Source organism: Scomber scombrus, chromosome 2, assembly GCF_963691925.1.
Source record: "Scomber scombrus chromosome 2, fScoSco1.1, whole genome shotgun sequence".
In the NCBI taxonomy this organism is placed as follows: Eukaryota; Metazoa; Chordata; class Actinopteri; order Scombriformes; family Scombridae; genus Scomber; species Scomber scombrus.
Genome location: NC_084971.1, coordinates 32,567,286 through 32,588,066, shown reverse-complemented (window position 1 = coordinate 32,588,066; position 20,781 = coordinate 32,567,286). Strand labels below are relative to the sequence as shown.

The following is a 20,781-nucleotide window of genomic DNA, read 5'->3' as shown; positions in this document are numbered from 1 at the left end:
CTTTAATATTGTTTTACCTCATCCACAAAATCAAGAGAAGCAGAGGAATCAGCATCAGGACAGCCAGAATCAACCTGAAGATGTTCATCATTAATACTGATTTCCCTAAAAATTGAGACCAACCAGAAAGAAGATAAACCTCTTCAATAAGTTCTGACCTCTTGTGCAGTATACAGTCTTCGTAGTCGTTGTCTGTGTGTATGAGTGTGTTCAATGTTGAGGGTCAATGAGTGTAATTTACTTTTCACAACAGTCAGATGTAAGGTGGAGTTATGACGTCCTCTTCTGTTCTGGTCTTCACAGGAATAATTCCCACTGTGTTCAGGTCTGACATCAGTGATGGTGAAGATCTGTCCTGATGCTTTTGGTGAGTCTTCATTCTCCTTGTACCAGGTGTAATTAGCTGCTGGGTTAGCATCACTGCTACAGGTCAGAGTCACTGAACTGCCCTCCACTATCTCAGCAGAGGGACTCACTGACACAGAGGGAAGCTTTGGAGCATCTGGAGGAAATATATCAGTATGAATTAACAATAAAATGAGGAATGGTTGCATTAGTTCAACATGATGAACTGAAGCTGCTCAGTGAACTACAGCAGAAGACTGGATGTGAAGCAGGCAGAGCTGAAGAAAGCAGACTTGATCAAATCAAATATTTACCAGCTTTTTAACAAGGTTGAGGAGATTAACAGATGTATGTTGCTTTCTAAATAGACTTAGAATTTTACTCACATTTCACATCAATAAAGATGTATTCAGATGTCTTCTTCCCCAGTCGGTTCTCAGCTGTACAGTAATACTCTCCAGAGTTAGAAGACTGGATGGAGCTGAAGACAAGCTGTGGTTCTTTACTGAGAGGTTGAAGGTCTGGATTTACATTCTCCTTGTACCAGGTGTAATTAGCTGCTGGGATAGCATCACTGCTACAGGTCAGAGTCACTGAACTGCCCTCAATGATTTCACCAGAGGGACTCACTGACACAGAGGGAAGCGTTGGACCATCTGGAGGAGATGTATCAATATGAAATAACAATAAAATGAGAAAGGGTTGTAATAGTAAGAAAGCATAAACAATCAGACAGATTTCTACCAGTTTTGATTTAACAAGGTTCAGGAGATTAGCAATTCTGTGTTACTTTCTAGATAAACTGTTTCACTCACATCTCACATCAATAAATATGTATTCAGATGTCCTCTTCCCCAGCTGGTTCTCAGCTGTACAGTAATACTCTCCAGAGTCAGAGGACTGGATGGAGCTGAAGACAAGCTGTGGTTCTTTACTGAGAGGTTGAAGGTCTGGATTTACATTCTTCTTGTACCAGGTGTATTTAGCTGCTGGGTTAGCATCACTGCTACAGGTCAGAGTCACTGAACTGCCCTCCACTATCTCAGCAGAGGGACTCACTGACACAGAGGGAAGCTTTGGAGCATCTGGAAGAGAAAACATAGTTGATCAACAATGGAATAACTGACACAATGTAAGAAGCAAATGTTTGACACAAAGTGAGGAGTGAAAGTTGATTCCATCGTTGCTGCTCATATTAAAATCAACTGTCTGTTACCATGGATACATTTTGACATTGTGTTAATGACATAGTTAGGTAAACTCACACACTGAAGGAGAGCGGTAATCCTCATGTCCTTTCAAAGCACAGGAGATGTTGTCACCAGGATTAAACTGCCTTGAATAAAGAGAAGTGTCCTCCGTCATCATTTTCTGTCCATTCTTGAACCAGACGTAAGAAATACGACCTGCTGGACTGCAGCTGCTGAGACATTTCAGCTCTGCCTCCATATGAGACTGATGGACTGTTATTGTGATCACCTGCACCTGGAGAGCTGCATATGTGAGTAAGGATAATATTATCATCATTAGTTCTAAATAATCATAGATAAACATGCACATCAACACATCAGTTACAATTCCTAGAAGTATTGGAGGACAGCAGCTGTATTCAAAATGTATGTTTGTGATGACGATCGATCATTAGTAAAAACTTCAGTGTTTTTAAACGTAATGTTTGTGTATTTATGTCTGTTTGTGTTCACCAGTACCTGTGACAGTCAGAGTTGTTCCAGGTAAACTACTCCCCCATTCAAACAAATATGTTTTGAATGTGAAGTGATACTGGGCTGAATCGCTCTCTCTCAGGTCAGAGATTCTCAGAGTGGAGCGTCCTCTCTCTGTTTTAAGGAGCTGAACACGACCTGCATACTGGGAGTCTTTACTAAGGTCCTCAGGCTGTGAGTGATTCTGCCACCGATGACTACTATCAGGACTGAACCAGAATGATGTGAAGTCTCCATAGTATACTGTGTATGTGCAGGAAATGTCCACTGATGAGCCTCTGAAGGCACAGATGCTTCCGTCAGTGTAAATCACTCTGTTGCAGGATTGATCACGGACACCTGAAAGATAAAAAATAATTTAAAATAACTTAATAATTGTGTGGTCTCAGATTTGTTTGGGGAGAGAGTTCAGAGGGAGGGGCCAGCTATGAAGAAAGCTCTGTCACCACAGGTCTGGTGCATGAATTGAATCTTACTTAATAGAAGCAATAGCGCATTTAAGTAACATAAATATTATAACTAAAACACTTCATGTAGAAGCAACATATTTTCTATATTGTCAATATTTCAGCATCTAAAATATTTCACCTAATAAAAAGAATTTCAGCACATTATATCACAACATATCTGACAATTGCTTTCCATTATTTTGTGTCTGATCAAGAAGGTCAGACATTTAATAATGAACTCAAATCACATCCACAAATCACATCAACATTTCATTGTATTGGGATGGCAGAATCTTTTCCAGGATTAATATCTCAGAATTTAGTTACATGAAATTGTAAGTATTTGCATGTTTAAAAAGGAGCAAGTCAGAAATTATATTTTTGTGTATTTTGAATGAACAGACTCTTAATTTACATTTATATAAGTCAGCACAGTCAGTAAGATATAAGATTTGGTATGAATTACATGAACATACAATGTATAGTACAATAGGTTAAAGGCTCCACTAAATGTGGGAGACTGATGTAAACTCACACACTGAAGGAGCAGGATGATGCTCAAATCCTTTTAATGCACAGGAATAGCTGTTTGCAGGAGTAAAGTTTCCTTCATAAGTAGAAGATGTTATATCCTGAATTTTCTGTCCATTCTTGTACCAGATGAATGAAGACCGATCAGGTAGACGACAACTGCTGTTACACTTCAGCTCTGCCCAGGTATGGTACTGATGGAGTGTTGATCTAATGACCTGCACTTGTAGATTTGGCTCTGGGAGGAAAAAAAGAGACACATCATTTGTACATCACAGATAACAAAAACAAAGGCAGACAGTTCATATAAGTGACCAACTAAACTGGTGGGTCATTTAATAAAAATTCTTGGGCCAGTGGCGGCCTAAAAGTTAACTGGAGGGTCACCAGTTCAAACCCCTGGAACAGCAGGATGAATTACCACCACTGAGGTGTCCGTGAGCAAGGCCCTTAACCCCACCTGCTCCAGTGGAGCTGTTCAGTGCCCAGTAGATCAGACTGTGGTTGTACTGGGCAGCTTCAAGGTGTGAATGTGTGTAACTGTGTGAATGTGATCAGGGCATTCCTGAAAAACAGAGCATTGCTCTGCCCTGAATAAATATATATTTAAAGAAAAAAATAAACCAAACATGAATTGAATATATGAGTAAACAAAATGATGAAATATCCTTCAATCACAATTGATAGTAAATTAAATTCATCTCCATGAGTTCAGCCAATCGCCCCATTAGTTTGTTATCAGCATGTTTAAATGCATTGTGTCAGTGTTTACGTTCATCAGTACCTGTGACAGTCAGAGTTGTTCCAGATGAACTAGTATATTTCCCTCCTGGTTGGTTTGTTATGAACCTGAACTTGTACTCAGCTGAGTCTCTCTCTCTCAGGTCTGTGTTTCTCAGAATGCAGTCGTTCTTATCACAGAGATACTGCACACGACCTGCATACTCTGAGTCTGTTCTCAGATCCACAGGTTCATTATTACTCTCTTTAGTAAACCAGAGTGTTTCATCAAATGCAGTATCAACATTATTTATCCTGGATGGGTAACTGTAGGTGCAGTTTATGTCCACTGTTGATCCTTTTAAGGCACAGATGTGAGTAGAAGTGTAAGTCACCCCCCAGTCATTCTGACCCTGTACCACTGTAACACAGAGCACATCAGAAACCACAATCACATTTATAACAAGTTAAGAATCAGTGAATAAGACAAAGTGGATCATGGCACCAATATGATTTTATCTTCAGTCGTTGTCATTCAAAGCTCCTCATTGTGCATCAATCTAACTAGAACTGAACTGGAATACAGTATTTTATCAGCTGTTACTGTTGAGTGTTTCAGCTTTAGTCCATTCATTCTGCAAGATTTTACAGTTGTCCTTGTTTGTTGTAGTTTGGAAAAAGCTAAAACTGAACACCTGAGGTGTGTTTTATATTCACTATTCATATCATTTTTCCTCATGTTAATTTTCAACACTTAATAATTCCTGTTTTGAATGAAGCCTGGGTGAACACAGGGATATTAAAGTCCAAAAACAAACTGTATATTAGACTGTACTTTAAACTGTACTTTTGTTTTAGATGCTGTTTACAGTTAAACTTTCTGCACTGAGACAGAGCGTGGTAAAGTCTGTAGGTGTAGTAAAAGATTGAAGCTGTGAACATGAATGTGGTTTTACTGAACAGGATGAGAAGAAGGAACTGAATCATTAGAGAGTATGTGCTTGTGGTTAGTTTCCTCTCTGTTGGTTCTTTGGTCAATCTGCTGCTCAGCTAAGTGTGAAAACCACAAAGAAGCACAGAACATGATTTACCGGAAACTTCTGAACGCTGCTAAAATAAAATAGGTGTCATAAAGTTTTCACATGGTGGGGCAACTGTTATAGTTATAACAGCTCTTAGTGCATTGCTGTACCATCATAGAATTATGAATATATTCATATGCATGTATAAAAATATATGATTCTTACAATCTATGGAGGGAGGGTGGACAAGCCATATCAGCCAGGCCCCACCCCCACCACTCATGAAGCAGACACAGCTGAACATCTTATTACAGTGTTCAGCAGTAAATACTGATATTATTCTTTTTCTTTTATTTACATTTTGCCTTTATTCAAACATATAAAAGTGCTGATCTGGGATATTTTTAACTTTCTTAAAATCACTTCATGCTGCTCCGAGTAAGTGTGTTAAATGTCCTACAATGTAAATGTAGATATGCAGTACCTGACACAGACAGAAGGAAGACAACAAATCCACTCGCTGCTGCTGTTAAACTCATAGCTGCTCCTCTCATCTCTCTGTGAGACTTCAGAGACAATAAAATCAATAAAATACATCAAATAATGTACACAACATGTAATAGTCATATCAGTAAACTGTTTTACTTACAGCAGCGAAGGACGTTGTCTATTAACATGCTCGTCGTCTGTGATCTGTGAGCAGAAGTCAGATATCAGGATGTTATATGAGGTGCTATTCTTCCTGTTTGTTAGTGTTATGTATATGAAGGAGGAGCCAAATGACAGTATTAGACCAGTGTTCTGGCCTGTTCATAAATTTAAGAGTGAAGAGAAATAATGAGACTTTTTTAACATTTTAATCTTCAATCGTGGTCACAGTTCAGTGTTTAAAAATAAACATGACATATGTGATGGATGTGTGACAGTTTGGTTAGATGCATCTCTTTACACTTTTAATGCATGTTGAGACAATGAATACATCAATATGAAAACAATGATGCAGTCTGTTTGAAGAGGACAACATATTTCCTTGGTTCTGACAGATAAACTGTGTCCTGAGCTATCATTTATTTAAAAACCTTCTGAAAAAACAAACAAACACCCAAATTTCACCATTTGACTAAAACTATCTGCAGGAGTAGACACCACAGGAAGTAAGTGAGAAAATATGTTGTGTTATTCAGTTGAATTGAGCCTTTAAAGCAGACAGTGGAGGGAGACCTCAGTGATGAAGCCTGAATCTGCAACACTGAAGCTTCACCACTAGATGGCAGTGAAACATCAGAGATACTGAATCACAACCCTGAGACAACATTTTACCATCCATCACTGATTGTTTACACATTCAAAGTTACTTTCAGTACTTTTCACTTCTTATGATTGAGTTGCATCTTAATATGTTTACACTTGACATTAAATGCATTAATCATTACAGTTAGAGGTTCAGTTTCAGAAGCATTGATTGTTCACATTGGTGACCTTGTTGTACAGTAGTTGAACAAACTCTCACAGTCGAGGTGTCTAAGTATGAAAATCATTCAGTCAGTGATCTACAGCTGTCACTAACAAATATGGACTGTTATACTGAAAAGGCTTCATACTCAGTAAACTGCCACATATTCTGCTTCACTGAGTGACCCCAAAGAGTTTTAATGCACTGAAAAGAAGATAAACAGCTAACATGACAATTTATGTCTTCTTCAATAGAAACTGTGTCTGTGCATCTTCATTTTAGCAACTTCCCAAATCATAATACACTATTACACTGTGACAAGTTTCATCCTAACATAAAAGGGAAAGTGAGAAATAAATCAGCACAAAAGAACAGATTTAAATAAAAGATTTAAATTTTATTTTTCTTCATAGCTGGTAAATACATTCAGATCCTGAAAAATAAACATAAAAACTATTTAAAGCTGAAACTTTCTGCACTCTGTCGCCCTCTGCAGCAGTGAGAGGGAACTGAAATCATGTTTCCAACTACAGAGATGTTGTGGAAGCTGGCTGTTTATTGTATATCAGCCACTGCAACACCTGGATAATGTGACATTAAGCAAAGTGTGATAGAACTGAGATTATGTTTCATGTGTTAAAATATACAGTAAACTGCACAAGAAGCCAATCAGGATTCATCAATAGTCATTAATTACAGTATGTACACATTTAAAATAACAGTTTGCATTGCAGCTCTAATCCTAAATATCTGTAATATAACTAAAAATAAGCTTGCATTAGTTCAGACAGAACACTCAGTAAATTATAAATCATTTGAGTCACACACACCACCTGATATTCAACTGATCTAAACAATCAATCACGTTTGACACATCGACATGATTCAGTTCAAGCTGCCATCAGCACATTCTTCTCAAAGCTTCTGCTACATGATGTTACTGACTGTCTGTGCTGCTCACTTCAACCTGCTGCTGCTGCTGCTGAAAACTGAACATGAAAACGTCCACATGGTCCTCTACAGCCTCTCTCTCCACTGTCATATTTCACTGTTGTTCTACTTTCGGTTTCCATCAGATGAGTCCAGCCTCTGGTTCAACTGCATCAGAACAAAATAACATGACATTTAGATGAGGTACATCTCATAACTGTAACTATGAATCTGATGTCAGCCTGTTTTTTACCTTTCAGGAAACTCCAACCTGACTGGTTTTCACTTCAGGTTTTCGTAGACATCTTCGTCATCTGTCTCTGCTCCAGTGTTGACCCGCAAGTCTGAGACGTTCTCATACACAGGACAAGAGTCCAGCTGATGGGGAGAGATGAAACAATATGAGACTCAACAAGCATCATTTGTGTAATCTGCATAATAATAGAATTTAAAAAAATGTTTTAATAATAATACTTCAGACTTAATTCTGTGCTGGAATATTTACTGAAGTGTAACCAGAAAGATGTTTTTATTATTTAAATTCACTTCATGAATGCATGTTGATAATAAAATGTGTTCTAGTACATTTATAAATCAAATAATTATAACTGTACTTTTGGTTAAGTTGTGTCAATAAGGTCTCTCTCTCTCACCTCTATTGTCCCTACAGGTTCATTCAGTTCAGTGGGGGAGCTCAGAGTTTTCTTCTTCCTGGATTGAATCCAACAAAAACAAGACATTTTTAAATAAATTAAAATTATTAACTGAAAACTTTGAAAATGTTTGGATAAGAAGATAAATGAAAGGATGTTATCTTTATTGTTTTACCTCATCCACAGAATCAAGAGAAGCAGAGGAATCAGTATCAGGACCGCCAGAGTCAACCCAATGATGATCATCAATACTGGTTTCCCTAAAAGATGGGACCAACAGAAAGAAGATAAACTATCTTCAATAAGATAGTGTGTGTGTGTGTGTGTGTGTGTGTGTGTGTGTGTGTGTGTGTGTGTGTGTGTGTGTGTGTGTGTGTGTGTGTGTGTGTGTGTGTGTGTGTGTGTGTGTGTGTATGAAGATCAATGAGTATAACTTACCTTTCACAACAGTTAGATGTACGGTGGAGTTATGACGTCCTCTTCTGTTCTGGGCTTCACAGTAATAATTCCCACTTTGTTCAGGTCTGAAATCAGTGATGGTGAAGATCTGTCCTGATGCTTTTGGTGAGTCTTCATTCTCCTTGTACCAGGTATAATTAGCTGCTGGGTTAGCATCACTACTACAGGTCAGATTCACTGAACTGCCCTCCACTATCTCAGCAGAAGGACTCACTGACACAGAGGGAAGCTTTGGAGCATCTGGAGGAAAACATTTAAGGAGATTTATCTCATTAATATTATTATGAATAATGTTAGCGGATTCTTTCTGTTGTGTACATGTGTAGATGCCTTTAATGTGATTACAGTATCTTCCAAATTATTATGGTTTTGCATGTTTTAGTTGAAAATTCTGACAAATTGATGTCTGCAATTCTTTTGAACCGCCAGCAGGAGGTGTCAAAGTTTTATAACAAACTAATGTTAGTCATTCCCTCTCGGTTAATAATGATGTCAGTCTACTGCATGTTGAACCTGTAGCTTTCTAAAGATTAAATGTTCTTGCCATCACGCAGTTAGTAAACCTGACTGTTGTTGCTATGTATGGTCACATGACCAGCCTTGTCTTTGCTTTCCTAGAATCTAGCTATCATGAAACTTGAAACAACTTGTGAATCCACCCTTGGCCTAAACGATTTGTAGATATTTTGTACTTACACTGGACATCAATGAATAGAAATGAAGAGTTAATCTGTCCATATTTATTTTCAGAGTTGCAGTAGTACATCCCTCTGTCCTCAGAGCTGATGGAGGTGAAATGAAAATGACCTTCTGACCTTTGAAGCAGTGTTTGGTTGTTCTTGTACCAGGTGTAATTAGCTGCTGGGTTAGCATCACTACTACAGGTCAGATTCACTGAACTTCCCTCCATTATCTCAGCAGAGGGACCCACTGACACAGATGGAAACTTTGGGGCATCTGGAGGAAATATATCAATATAAATTAACAATAAAGTGAGGAAGGGTTGCATTAGTTCAACATGATGAACTGAAGCTGCGCAGTGTATTACAGCAGCAGACTGAATGTGAAGCAGGCAGAGCTGAAGAAAGAAGACATGATCAAAACAATCAAATAAATCTGTGTGTTGCTAATCTGTTTTACTCACATTTCACATCAATAAAGATGTATTCAGATGTCCTTTTCCATGGCTGGTTCTCAGCTGTACAGTAATACTCTCCAGAGTCAGAAGACTGGATGGAGCTGAAGACAAGCTGTGGTTCTTTACTGAGAGGTTGAAGCTCTGGATTTACATTTTTCTTGTACCAGGTGTATATAGCTGCTGGGTTAGCATCACTGCTACAGGTCAGAGTCACTGAACTGCCCTCAATGATTTCACCAGAGGGACTCACTGACACAGAGGGAAGCTTTGAAACATCTGGAGGAGAAAAAATAGTTGGTCAACATTGGAATAACTGACACAATGTAAGAAGCAAATGTTTGACACAAAGTGAGGAGTGAAAGTTGATTCCCTCATTGCTGCTCATATTAAAATCAACTGTCTGTTACCTTGGATACATTTTGACATTGTATTAGTGACATAGTTAACAGAGTATAACATGTTTTATAAAGACAGCAGTGATCCCCCCATTTTTTAATTTTCACAGTGAGACTGAATATTTAATGCATCTAGTTGTCAAGTACTTGGTAAAAGAGTTTCTCTAATAGGAAGGATGAAACATTTCTAAACTGTTAAAACTACATATTTCTCTGCAGTAACACAGAGCAGGTTGTATTGTATTGATACTGACAACAGTAGAGCTCAGTGAGAAAAACATGGTGCCAATAACAAGTGAGGCAGTGGGGTCACTCATACTAGAAATACATGAAGTCATTTTACAGTACTTCAGATAAAAGGCTCCACAAGATGCTGTTATGTTAGTGGAAGACTGTGAAGAAAACTCACAAACTGAAGGAGAGGGGAAATTCTCATATCCTGTAACAGCACAGGAATGGTTGTCTGCATCATTGAAGTTGGTTGAATAAGAAGAAAATGTTTCTCCACTAATTTTCTGTCCATTCTTGTACCAGATGAAAGACGACCGATCAGGTAGACGACAGCTGCTGTGACACTTCAGCTCTGCTGAGGAAAGATTGATTGTTGATGGGATCACCTGCAGCTGGAGATCTGGAACTGTGAAGAAAGAACAGAAATGTAATTTATGTTAATACACACACAAACATTCACAGTGACATTTACAAGATATTAACCATTTGAAATTAAACTAAGACTTTTCCATGAAAACTTTACCTGTGACAGTCAAAGTGACTCCAGGTACACCAGAATATCTCCACTTTCTTTGGTTTGTTATGAACCTGAACTTGTACTCAGCTGAGTCTCTCTCTTTCAGGTCTGTGATTCTCATAATGCAGTCGTTCTTATCACAGTGATACTGCACACGACCTGCGTACTCTGAGTCTGTTCTCAGATCCACAGGTTCATTATTACTCTCTTTAGTAAACCAGAATGTTTCATCAACTGCAGTATCAACATTATTTATTCTGGATGGGTATCTGTAGATGCAGTTTATGTCCACTGTTGATCCTTTTACGGCACAGATGTAAGTAGAAGTGTAAGTCACTCCCCAGTCATTCTGCCCCTGTACCACTGTAACACAGAGCACATCAGAAACCACAATCACATTTATAACAAGTTAAGAATCAGTGAATAAGACAAAGTGGATCATGGCACCAATATGATTTTGTCTTCTGTTGTTGTCATTCAAAGCTCTTCATTGTGCATCAATCTAACTAGAAATTAAATGTGTGAACAGTCATAGAAAATTCCAAATAAATTCATGAATAATATTAATTTACAGTACAAAAACTATTTTAGATGCTGTTTACAGTTAATCTCTCTGCACTGAGACAGAGCATTGTACAGTCTGAAGGTGCAGTGAAGAAAAAAGAATATATTGAAGCTGACTCTGAATGTCAACAATGTTCAACTGTTTAAATATGCAGATGACACGTCTTTGGTTGGTGCGTGCGTACGTGCGACGTGCGTGCGTGCACCCCAAGAGTTTACCTATTAGGAAGGTTAAAATAAAGCTAAACTGTTAAAACTAAATATTTCTCTGCAGTAACACAGAGCAGGTTGCATTGTATTAATACTAACACCAATAGAGCTCAATGAGAAAAACATGGTCCCAATAGCAAGTGAGGCAGTGGGGTCACTCATGCTAGAAATACATGAAGTCATTGTACAGTACTTTAGATTAAAGACTCCACAAGATGCTGTTATGTTAGTGGAAGACTGTGAAGAAAACTCACAAACTGAAGGAGAGGGGAAGTCCTCATATCCTGTAACAGCACAGGAATAGTTGTCTCCATCATTGAAGTTGGTTGAATAAGAAGAAGATGTTTGTCTCGTAATTTTTTCTCCATTGTTGTACCAGATGAAGGAAGAATGATCAGGTAGACGACAGCTGCTGTGACACTTCAGCTCTGCTGAGGAAGGATTGATTGTTGATGGGTTCACCTGCACCTGGAGATCTGGATCTGTGAAGAAAGAACAGAAATATAATTTATGTTCATACACACACAAACATTCACAGTAACATTCCCAAGATATTAAACATTTAAGATTTGATTATATTTTTCAATGAAAATGTTACCTTTGACAGTCAAAGTGACTCCAGGTTCACCAGTATATTTCCCTCCTGGTTGGTTTGTTATGAACCTGAACTTGTACTCAGCTGAGTCTCTCTCTCTCAGGTCTGTGATTCTCATAATGCAGTCGTTCTTATCACAGTGATACTGCACACGACCTGCGTACTCTGAGTCTGTTCTCAGATCCACAAAGTTTTTAGTAAACCAGAATGTTTCATCAACTGTAGTATCAACATTATTCATCCTGGATGGGTAACTGTAAGTGCTGTGTATGTCCACTGTTGATCCTTTTAAGGCACAGATCTTAGTAGAAGTGTAAGTCACTCCCCAGTCATCCTGACCCTGTACCACTGTAACACAGAGCACATCAGGAACCACAATCACATGTATAACAAGTTAAGAATCAGTGAATAAGACAAAGTGGATCATAGCACAAATATGATTTTATCTGCAGTCGTTATCATTCAAAGCTCCTCATTGTGGATCAATTTAACTAGAACTGAACTGGGTGAACACAGACATAGACAAGTCCAAAGATATTCATGATCATCATTTCAATTTACAGTGCAAAACATGTTTTTGATGCTGTTTAAAGTTAATCTCTCTGCACTGAGACAGAACATCATAGAGTCTGAAGGTGCAGTGAAGGAACAAGAATTTATTGAAGTTATGAACATTAATGTTGTTTTACTCAACAGAAACTGAATCATTACAGAGTCTTTGCTTGTTGTGGTTGATTTCCTCTCTGTTTGTTCTTTGGTCAAGTTGCTGCTAAGCTAAGTGTGAAAACGAGAAAGAAATGCAGAACATGAAGTGTGAGAAACTTCTGAGAGCAGCTAAGACAAAATAGGTGTCAAGGAGTTTTCACAGGGAGGGGCAACTGTCATATTTGTAACAGCTAAAACAGTCCAGCTCTACAGTACAGAGCGCAAAAATGACCAAACTGATTAAAAACATCAGGACGAGATGAAATTCTCAGTGCATTGCTGTACCATCATAGAACTATGAATATATTCATATGCATATATAAATATATATGATTCTTACAATCTATGGAGGGAGGGAGGACAAACTATATCAGCCAGGCCCCACCCCCACCACTCATCACACAGACACAGCTGTACATCTAAATATATTATTACAATGTTCTATAGTGAATACTAATAATATTTTTACCATTTTGCCTTAAATCAACATCCTTTTATGAATAAGTGTGTTAAATGTACTACAATGTAAACGTAGATATACAGTACCTGACACAGAGAGAAGGAAGACAACAAATCCACTCGCTGCGGCTCTTAAACTCATAGCTGCTCCTCTCATCTCTCTGTGAGGCTTCAGAGACAATAAAATACATCAAATAATGTACACAACATGTAAAAGTCATATCAATAAACTGTTCTACTCACAGCAGAGAAGGATGTTGTCTACTTCGATGCTCTTCCTCTGTCATCTGTGAGCAGAGGTCAGACATCAGGCTTAAATTAAATGAGTACATTTCCTTCCTCTTTCTTATCATTATGAATATGCATGAGGGGCCAAGTGACAGTATAGGCGTATGTGACAAGGAAGTTTCCTGTTCTCTAGAGACTTAATGTGATCTTTGTTATAGTGAATAAGAGACCGGTTTCTGGCCTTTTAGGCCTCATCTAAATAATGAGACTTTTTATTATTTTAATCTTTCAGTTTGTGCACAGTCTAAAGAAATCATGTGACATATGTGACATATGTGTGGCATTTGTTTTGATGCATCTCCTCACACTTCTAGTGCATGTTGAGACACTGAATACACCACCATGAGTTCGAAAGATGCACTGCATCAGTATGAGAAGTAAGAAGTTACATACTGAGCAGTGTTTATTGCAAGTAATAAGAAACAAATAAAAATTAAAGTATATCAGGAAATCATTCAGAGATATATATTTAAATCAGATTACAACATTTTTGCATCTACAGTTGTAAACTCACTCATTCACAATCATTCTGACTGTAACACAGAGCACATCAGAAATCAGTTCTTCTGCCGAGTAAAGATGCAACAGTGCCCTCTACAGTTCATCATTTGAACTGTAGAGGGCACTATGATACAGTTTGAACTATGATACAGTTTAAATTAACAAGAAACACTGAATATTTAGGGCAGAGATAAAAAAAAATATTTTTTAGGTTCATCAGGTAGATTGTGTACTGAGGTGTCCTATATTTAAATAGGGGGAAACATTAAAAATGACGTACCTACCTTTTAAAATAAACACCAAACTCTCACAATGTGACAGCAAAATAAATCCAAAACTATCTGCAGGAATAGACACCACAGGAGGAGAGTTAGAAAAATACGTTGTTTTGTTATTCAGGTGAACTGAGCCTTTAAAGCAGACAGTGGAGGGAGACCTCAGTGATGAAGCCTGAAGCTGCAACACTGAAGCTTCACCACTAGATGGCAGTGAAACATCAGAGATACTGAATCACAACCCTGTCACAACATTTTACCATCCATCACTGAATGTTTACACACATTTAATTTACTTTTAGTACTTTTCACTTTTTATGCTTGACTTGCATTTTGATCTATTAACAACTGACATTGCAGGTACTGGTTCAGTTTTACAAGCACTGATTGTTCACTTCAGGCTTCATACTCACTAAATCGCCACATATTCTGCTTCACTGAGTGACCCCAAAGTCTTTAAATGCAACTGAAAAGAGGATAAACAGCTAAAATGACAACTACGATCTTCTTCAATAAAAACTGTGTCCGTGCATCTTCATTTTAGCAACATCCTAAATCATAATAAACGATTACACTGTGACAAGTTTCATCCTAAAATAAAGGGAAAGTGAGAAATAAATCAGCACAAAAGAACAGTTGTGAAACAATATTAACTTAGCCAAAATTAGCAAATCAATTAATTACCAGAGAAAATATACAACACTTAATTCGTTACACCAAAATATTTCTGTCTTGGAAACCGCATACTACTACTCGTACTAACTCTGACGTCATTTGAAGTATGTAGTGTGTTTGAACTGCGTAGTATGCTGTCAAATGAGGAATTCGACAAGGCTGTCCTATCTCCCCTTATCTTTTCCTCCTTGTCACCCAACTTTTAGCCGTCCATATTAAATCAAGCACTCTGAAAGGCATTACAGTAGCAGAAAGAGAAATTGTTCTTAGTCAGCTAGCAGACGATACAACCATTTTTTTAAAAGACTCTTCTCAAATACCTCATGCTCTAAATATAATTAACGTGTTCTCTAAAGCATCTGGCCTATACTTGAACATAAACAAATGTGAGTTATTGGCAGTGAAAGACTCAGCTACTCACTCAATAGCGAACATCCCTGTCAAAGATACTGTAACATATTTAGGAATTTCAATCACCAAAGATCAGAAAGCCAGGAATGGTTTAAATTTTATCCCGATCATAGAAAAAGCTCAAAAAAGATTTAATCTCTGGCTGCTAAGAGATCTATCTTTAAGAGGCAGAACTCTAATAACAAAAGCAGAAGGAATATCTAGACTTACTTATGCTGCTTTCTCATTACATATCGAAAGTAAAACCATTCAATGCATAGATCAGATGTTGTTCAACTTTTTATGGAAAAATAAAACGCATTACATAAAAAAATCTGTTGTCATTAACACATATGAGAATGGGGGACTTAATTTTTTGGACTTTGTTTCTTTGAACAACACCTTTAAGATAAATTGGATCAAACAATTTCTGAAAAGACCAAATTCAATATGGAACTGTATCTCCAATCATATTTTTTCAAAAATTGGTGGTCTAAAATTCCTCTTAGTATGTAACTATAACATAGAAAAAATCCCTATTCGTCTCTCCAACTTTCATAAACAAGTATTGCTTGCATGGTCAATGATATACAAGCACAATTTTTCACCACACCGTTACTCTATATGGAATAACAAAGATATACTGTATAAGAAAAGATCTATATATGTTGGGGAATGGTTTAGCAATAATATTATTTGGGTAAGACAGCTATTCAACAGCAATGGTGTTTTATTTTCCTATGAGGAGTTTCTTCAATATTATGGAATACCTGTAACTCCTAAACAGTATGCCATAGTTTTTGATGCTATTCCATCTGGTGTACTCATGTTATTCAAAAGTAATATGTCTGTTTCTGTACTTGATGCTCCCTTTACTGATGTAACTGACTCACCAGCTGGTAAAGTATGTTTTAACCCATCTGCTAGTAAGAACAATCGTAAAATTCGTGCTCTTTTCCAATGTAATATCACTTCTGTTTCTCCTGTAACATTTCACTGGAATAGTCGTGTAAATAACTTATGTTGGGAAAAAATCTGGTCTCTTCCTCAACATTTTTTTGTGGTTAATAAGGTGAAAGAAGTGTCATTTAAAATTATTCATAGATGTTACCCAGTTAAATCCTTCTTTATCAAATTCAAAATTGTTGACCTAGATCTGAAGTGTGCCTTTTGTGACTCCCATACTGAGACTGTTATTCATCTGTTTTGGAAATGTCAATATACCCGTAAACTGTGGCAAGATATTTGTAGATTCATTTTAGATAATATCTGCTATGATTTTGAGCTCCTCTGGCAAAATGTCCTTTTTGGATTTATAAAGAGTGACGCTCCAGCTGAAAAAGAATATTTTTTAATTAATCTCATTTTAATTCTTGCAAAGTTTTATATCCACAAGTGTAAATTTGCCAAGGTAAAACCCATTTTTTGTGTTTTCATGAAAGAACTGGAGGTGTATTTCAACTCAGTTTCCTCTGCTAATAACAAGAAAGCTATCAAAACTATAAATCTGTGCTCCCAATTTAATATCTTTAATTCAAGTTAATTTCCATTGCTCATATCCCCTGGTGTGTCTTACTTTTTTTCTTCTCTTTTTTTATTTTATTTTATTTATTTATTTTACTATTATTTATTTCTATTTATGTATGTTTTTATTTTATTGTCACGTCTATTTGTTATCCAATTGTTACTAATATGATGCTCATATGGTTGTATGCACTGTTATTTTGTAAAGCAAAAATAAAGTTGTTAAAAAAAATAAATAAATAAATTTTAAAAAAAACTGCGTAGTATGCGATTAGATTACCCAAGATGCAACGTAACTTCTGAAAAAAAAACCAAAATACATACGTCACAGATCACCACCTCGGTGGTTTTAAGTTAGCTACAGCGAGGGTATGTTCGCTTCCTGTTTTCAAAATAAAAGCACCAATTCTATCGTTATGGTTTTCTTAATAATAAAAGGTAACGGGTGTTTTATTTTGTGAAAATTACCGGAAGTGCGTTACTCGCTACGGCTAACTCCGAATTCGCAGGAACAAAACTTTAAACAGGTGTTATTTGGACAAATTAGCATCACATTGTGGATCTATATGGCTACTTTCCCGCCTAAAAAGGTTATACATTTCGATAAAGTGGTATATTTATAGAGTTAGAGCTAAAATGAAAATCCGCTTCAGCCTGCTGATTTCAGCTCGGGTAGGGACGAAATGCATTGTGGGCAGGCGGGGAGATCCGGTCCTCTGAAAAGATGCGAACGCAGAAGTAACTTAAAACTGCATTCTATCAAAAGGCCACCAGGGGGCGACCGTTTTGGTGTCAAAAGGACTTCCGTCTCTATACAAGTCAATGGAGAATTCACCAACTTCTCACTTGATTTATAACCTCAGTAAACGTTTTCAAAATGTGTTTATGGTCTCAATTGCTAGTTTAAAGCCTATTTCAATGCAGTATGATGTTCATTTGTGAAATTTTTGCCTCCCTGATTTTATATTTGACGATAAAGCAGGGTATGCATTAGGGCGTGGCTACGTTGTGATTGACAGGTTGATTGGTTCACAGGTTCAGGAGGGCGCCTCATGCTCCTCCTGATGCTTATATAAGTAGAATCCGTGTTTTTTTTTTACTCAGCATGCACCTGAAATTTTCCAAATGCGCTGCTCAGATCCGATACTATTTGCTTCCAAGCAGCAGTCCACAAACCAATGGGTGATGTCACTGATGTTACGTCCATTTTATATACAGTCTATGATTGTGGGTTATCGTGTAGTTTACTACAGTGTAAACAGTCTGCTTACTATCTGGTCGTTTAGTGTGTAGTATAGAAGTATGTAGTATAGAAGTATGTAGTATGTAGTATGCGGTTTCGAACACAGCCTCTGTGTTATGTGTCAGGCTGCTGGTGTGAGCGGATCCTTCTCTCTCTGGTTGCTGGCTCCCAACTCCATTCACCTGTGTCACATTCCCAGTCAATCATACTCACCTGCTCCTCATCTACTCATCAAGCTGCAGTGTATATATACCCCGGATCTTCAACCACTCATTGCCAGATTGTTATACTTGCCACAGTGGTATTGTAGCTCTTGGCTAAATGAAGCTTGTTTCTTGTGTTCATGTTATTTGACACATTGACTTACTTCTCCCTCCTTTGTGTCCAGGAACCTTTGCTTGTCATACTGTCTGCCAGTGACCAGAGAGGATCTCCACCATCCAGCCGTCTGGATCTGCACTGGATTCAATCACTGACTTCGCTTTGCCCCAAATTGTTTTCCCTGGTGACCGCCTGGACTTCCCTTACTCTCACACATTGCATTTTTTGTAAATTAACTCTTCAAATCTTTGCTTGTCTTGGTGTCCTGCTCTTGGGTCCCTTAGTTCGCCATAACAATTTCACAAATTAAACAGCACAAAACTTGAATCCTCTCAGTTTCCGTCATCAAAATACCCATTTCTCACCCATTTTCCACTATAACACTTAAGTAGGCAGGTTTTTTGGTCTAATCCCGACATCCACTCTCTTCCTAACCTGCGGCCAATTACCACAGGTGACACCGACTGATATCAAGCAGGTTGTTCCCATTCCCAAAACCTGCAATCTCTGCAATAGCCAGCAGGGGGTGACTCCTAAACATTTTCGCAGTGAGTTTACGGTCTCAATTGCTACCTTCAAGTCTTCTTCAATATAGCGTGATGTTCATTTAGTAAATTATGGTTGCATTAAATCTAAATTTGACAATAAAGCCAGTCGTCAAAAACAGTAAAAAAAAAAATGTTTAACTCACAAGGATTACTTCTATAATTTTGACTCATGATTTGACATGTCAGCAACTTTTAATGTGAACATCTGACACTGTGACATTAGATACATGACTGAGAATAAGCAAAAGCATAATTGTACCCTTTAAATAAATATTAAAGCAGTTAATGACAAAATGTCTTGGAGCTTTTCTTTTTTCTTCACTTCAGATTGCTGAAGTAATAAAAAAAATAAAAAAACAAACAAATGTGAGATTGCTGATGTGTTCATGACATTTTGTTGACTGTGCTGTACAATGCAGCTGGATCTTCCCCAGTTTGCTGACCTCTGGTTCTGAGAGGGGAAATTAAAACAATGAATCATATTAATCTGAAGGTATTGTATTAAATGATACATCCATAATGATAATGATGTAACAATCAAATCAAATAAATAAAAAAACGAAAATAAAACTGTTGCTACTGTGTTCCTGTGTGAAGAGCTGCTCACCTCGGGCCAGTACCAGCTCGGTTAAAGTTAACAGCAGCGTACTCGGTAACCTCTTGTTCCTCCATGTGTCTGTGTAGCTGATCTGATCTGATGTTTGAGTAGAGAGGATCTGCCTGGTTGTTGGAGAACTGCACACTGGCGTACAGAAGGTTATCTTGCTCTGCTGGCTGTGTCTGGAGGGTGATAGAAATGAGGAAAGTGTTGGTTTCTGTGAAGAAGGATTGTTAAGAAACAACATGAAGAGCTTCACAGTCAGATGAGTTTTCTAGTGTCACTTTAAGATAGTGAGTGTGGAAGTGTGAAACCAGGATAGAATAGTATAACTCTCCCTCCTCACCCTCTCTCTGTCGTCTGGTCTCTCCTCAGCCTCAGACGACTGATTGGTGGCTCTCTTTTTCCTGGTGAGGAGAATGAATTAAAAACACAAATGACTGAATTGTGAAAAATGAGTCAGTGAAACAGAACTGCTTACCTCATCCATAGGAAGACAGAGAGGATTATGATAAGCAGGAGAACAGCAGCTGTTACTCCAGCAGCGATTGATTTTCCTGTTCCTGGGTTAGAGGGATCAGGGTGTTACAACATGTTTGGGTCAAATGTTTCAGTCGATATATGTATATTCAGTTCTCTTCAAACACGTTAACAACTACAATAAGTGCAAATATCTGGATTATGACAGCTGGAGTAAATAAGTGGCCCTGACTCTGAGGCCTGTGCCGGCTTTGAGTTTGGGGACTATCCTAACTCTGAAGGAATAACTTACCTTTTACAACCATCAGATGTAAGGTGGAGTTATGACGTCCTCTTCTGTTCTGGGCTTCACAGTAATAATTCCCACTGTGCTCAGGTCTAAAGTGAATGATGGTTAAGATCTGTCCTGATGCTTTTGGTGAGTCTTCATTCTCCTTGTACCAGGTGTAATTAGCTGCTGGGTTAGCATCACTGCTACAGGTCAGAGTCACTGAACTGCCCTCCACTATCTCAGCAGAGGGACTCACTGACACAGAGGGAAGCTTTGGAGCATCTGGGGGTCAATATGTATAAAAACACAACTTATAAACATCTGTCTTAAGATCTAATGGGCAAACATAGGCAAACATAGGCAAACATAGGCAAACTAGGCAGTTTCTGAGAGCAGTGCAAGCTGGGAAGAGCAGATGTGATGGTGACATTAATGTATGGTGGCCCTGAGGTGCAAAGCAGAAAATCTCTATCATGCACTGTTTACATTAAATCATTTTACCTTTTATACAATTTTGGCATAAATTCAAGTTGAATTATTCCTATTTTGAAGCTCAGCACACCAAGA

General features: G+C 37.8%; 1 protein-coding gene across 1 annotated transcript; it reads right to left on the bottom strand.

Moving 5' to 3' along the window:
* Positions 1-13: 13 nt before the first annotated feature.
* Positions 14-18,858, bottom strand: LOC133986885 (B-cell receptor CD22-like). Its single transcript, XM_062426348.1, has 8 exons — positions 18,783-18,858; positions 11,940-12,284; positions 11,596-11,817; positions 9,431-9,700; positions 8,983-9,243; positions 732-1,001; positions 242-502; positions 14-105 (listed from the first exon to the last, which is right to left on the bottom strand). The coding sequence occupies exons 1-8, from the start codon at positions 18,856-18,858 to the stop codon at positions 14-16; spliced, it is 1,797 nt and encodes a 598-aa protein (XP_062282332.1).
* Positions 18,859-20,781: the final 1,923 nt, after the last annotated feature.

Coding starts and splice junctions, on each gene's coding strand:
- LOC133986885 (XM_062426348.1), bottom strand. CDS start 18,858: ATGTTTAGGAGTCACCCCCTGCTGGCTATTGCAGAGATTGCAGGTTTT. Junction 12,285..18,782: donor GAACAACCTGCTTGATATCA/GTCGGTGTCACC, acceptor TCTGTGTTACAG/TGGTACAGGGTCAGGATGAC. Junction 9,701..11,595: donor CTTCCCCTCTCCTTCAGTTT/GTGAGTTTTCTT, acceptor TTTCTCCTCCAG/ATGTTTCAAAGCTTCCCTCT.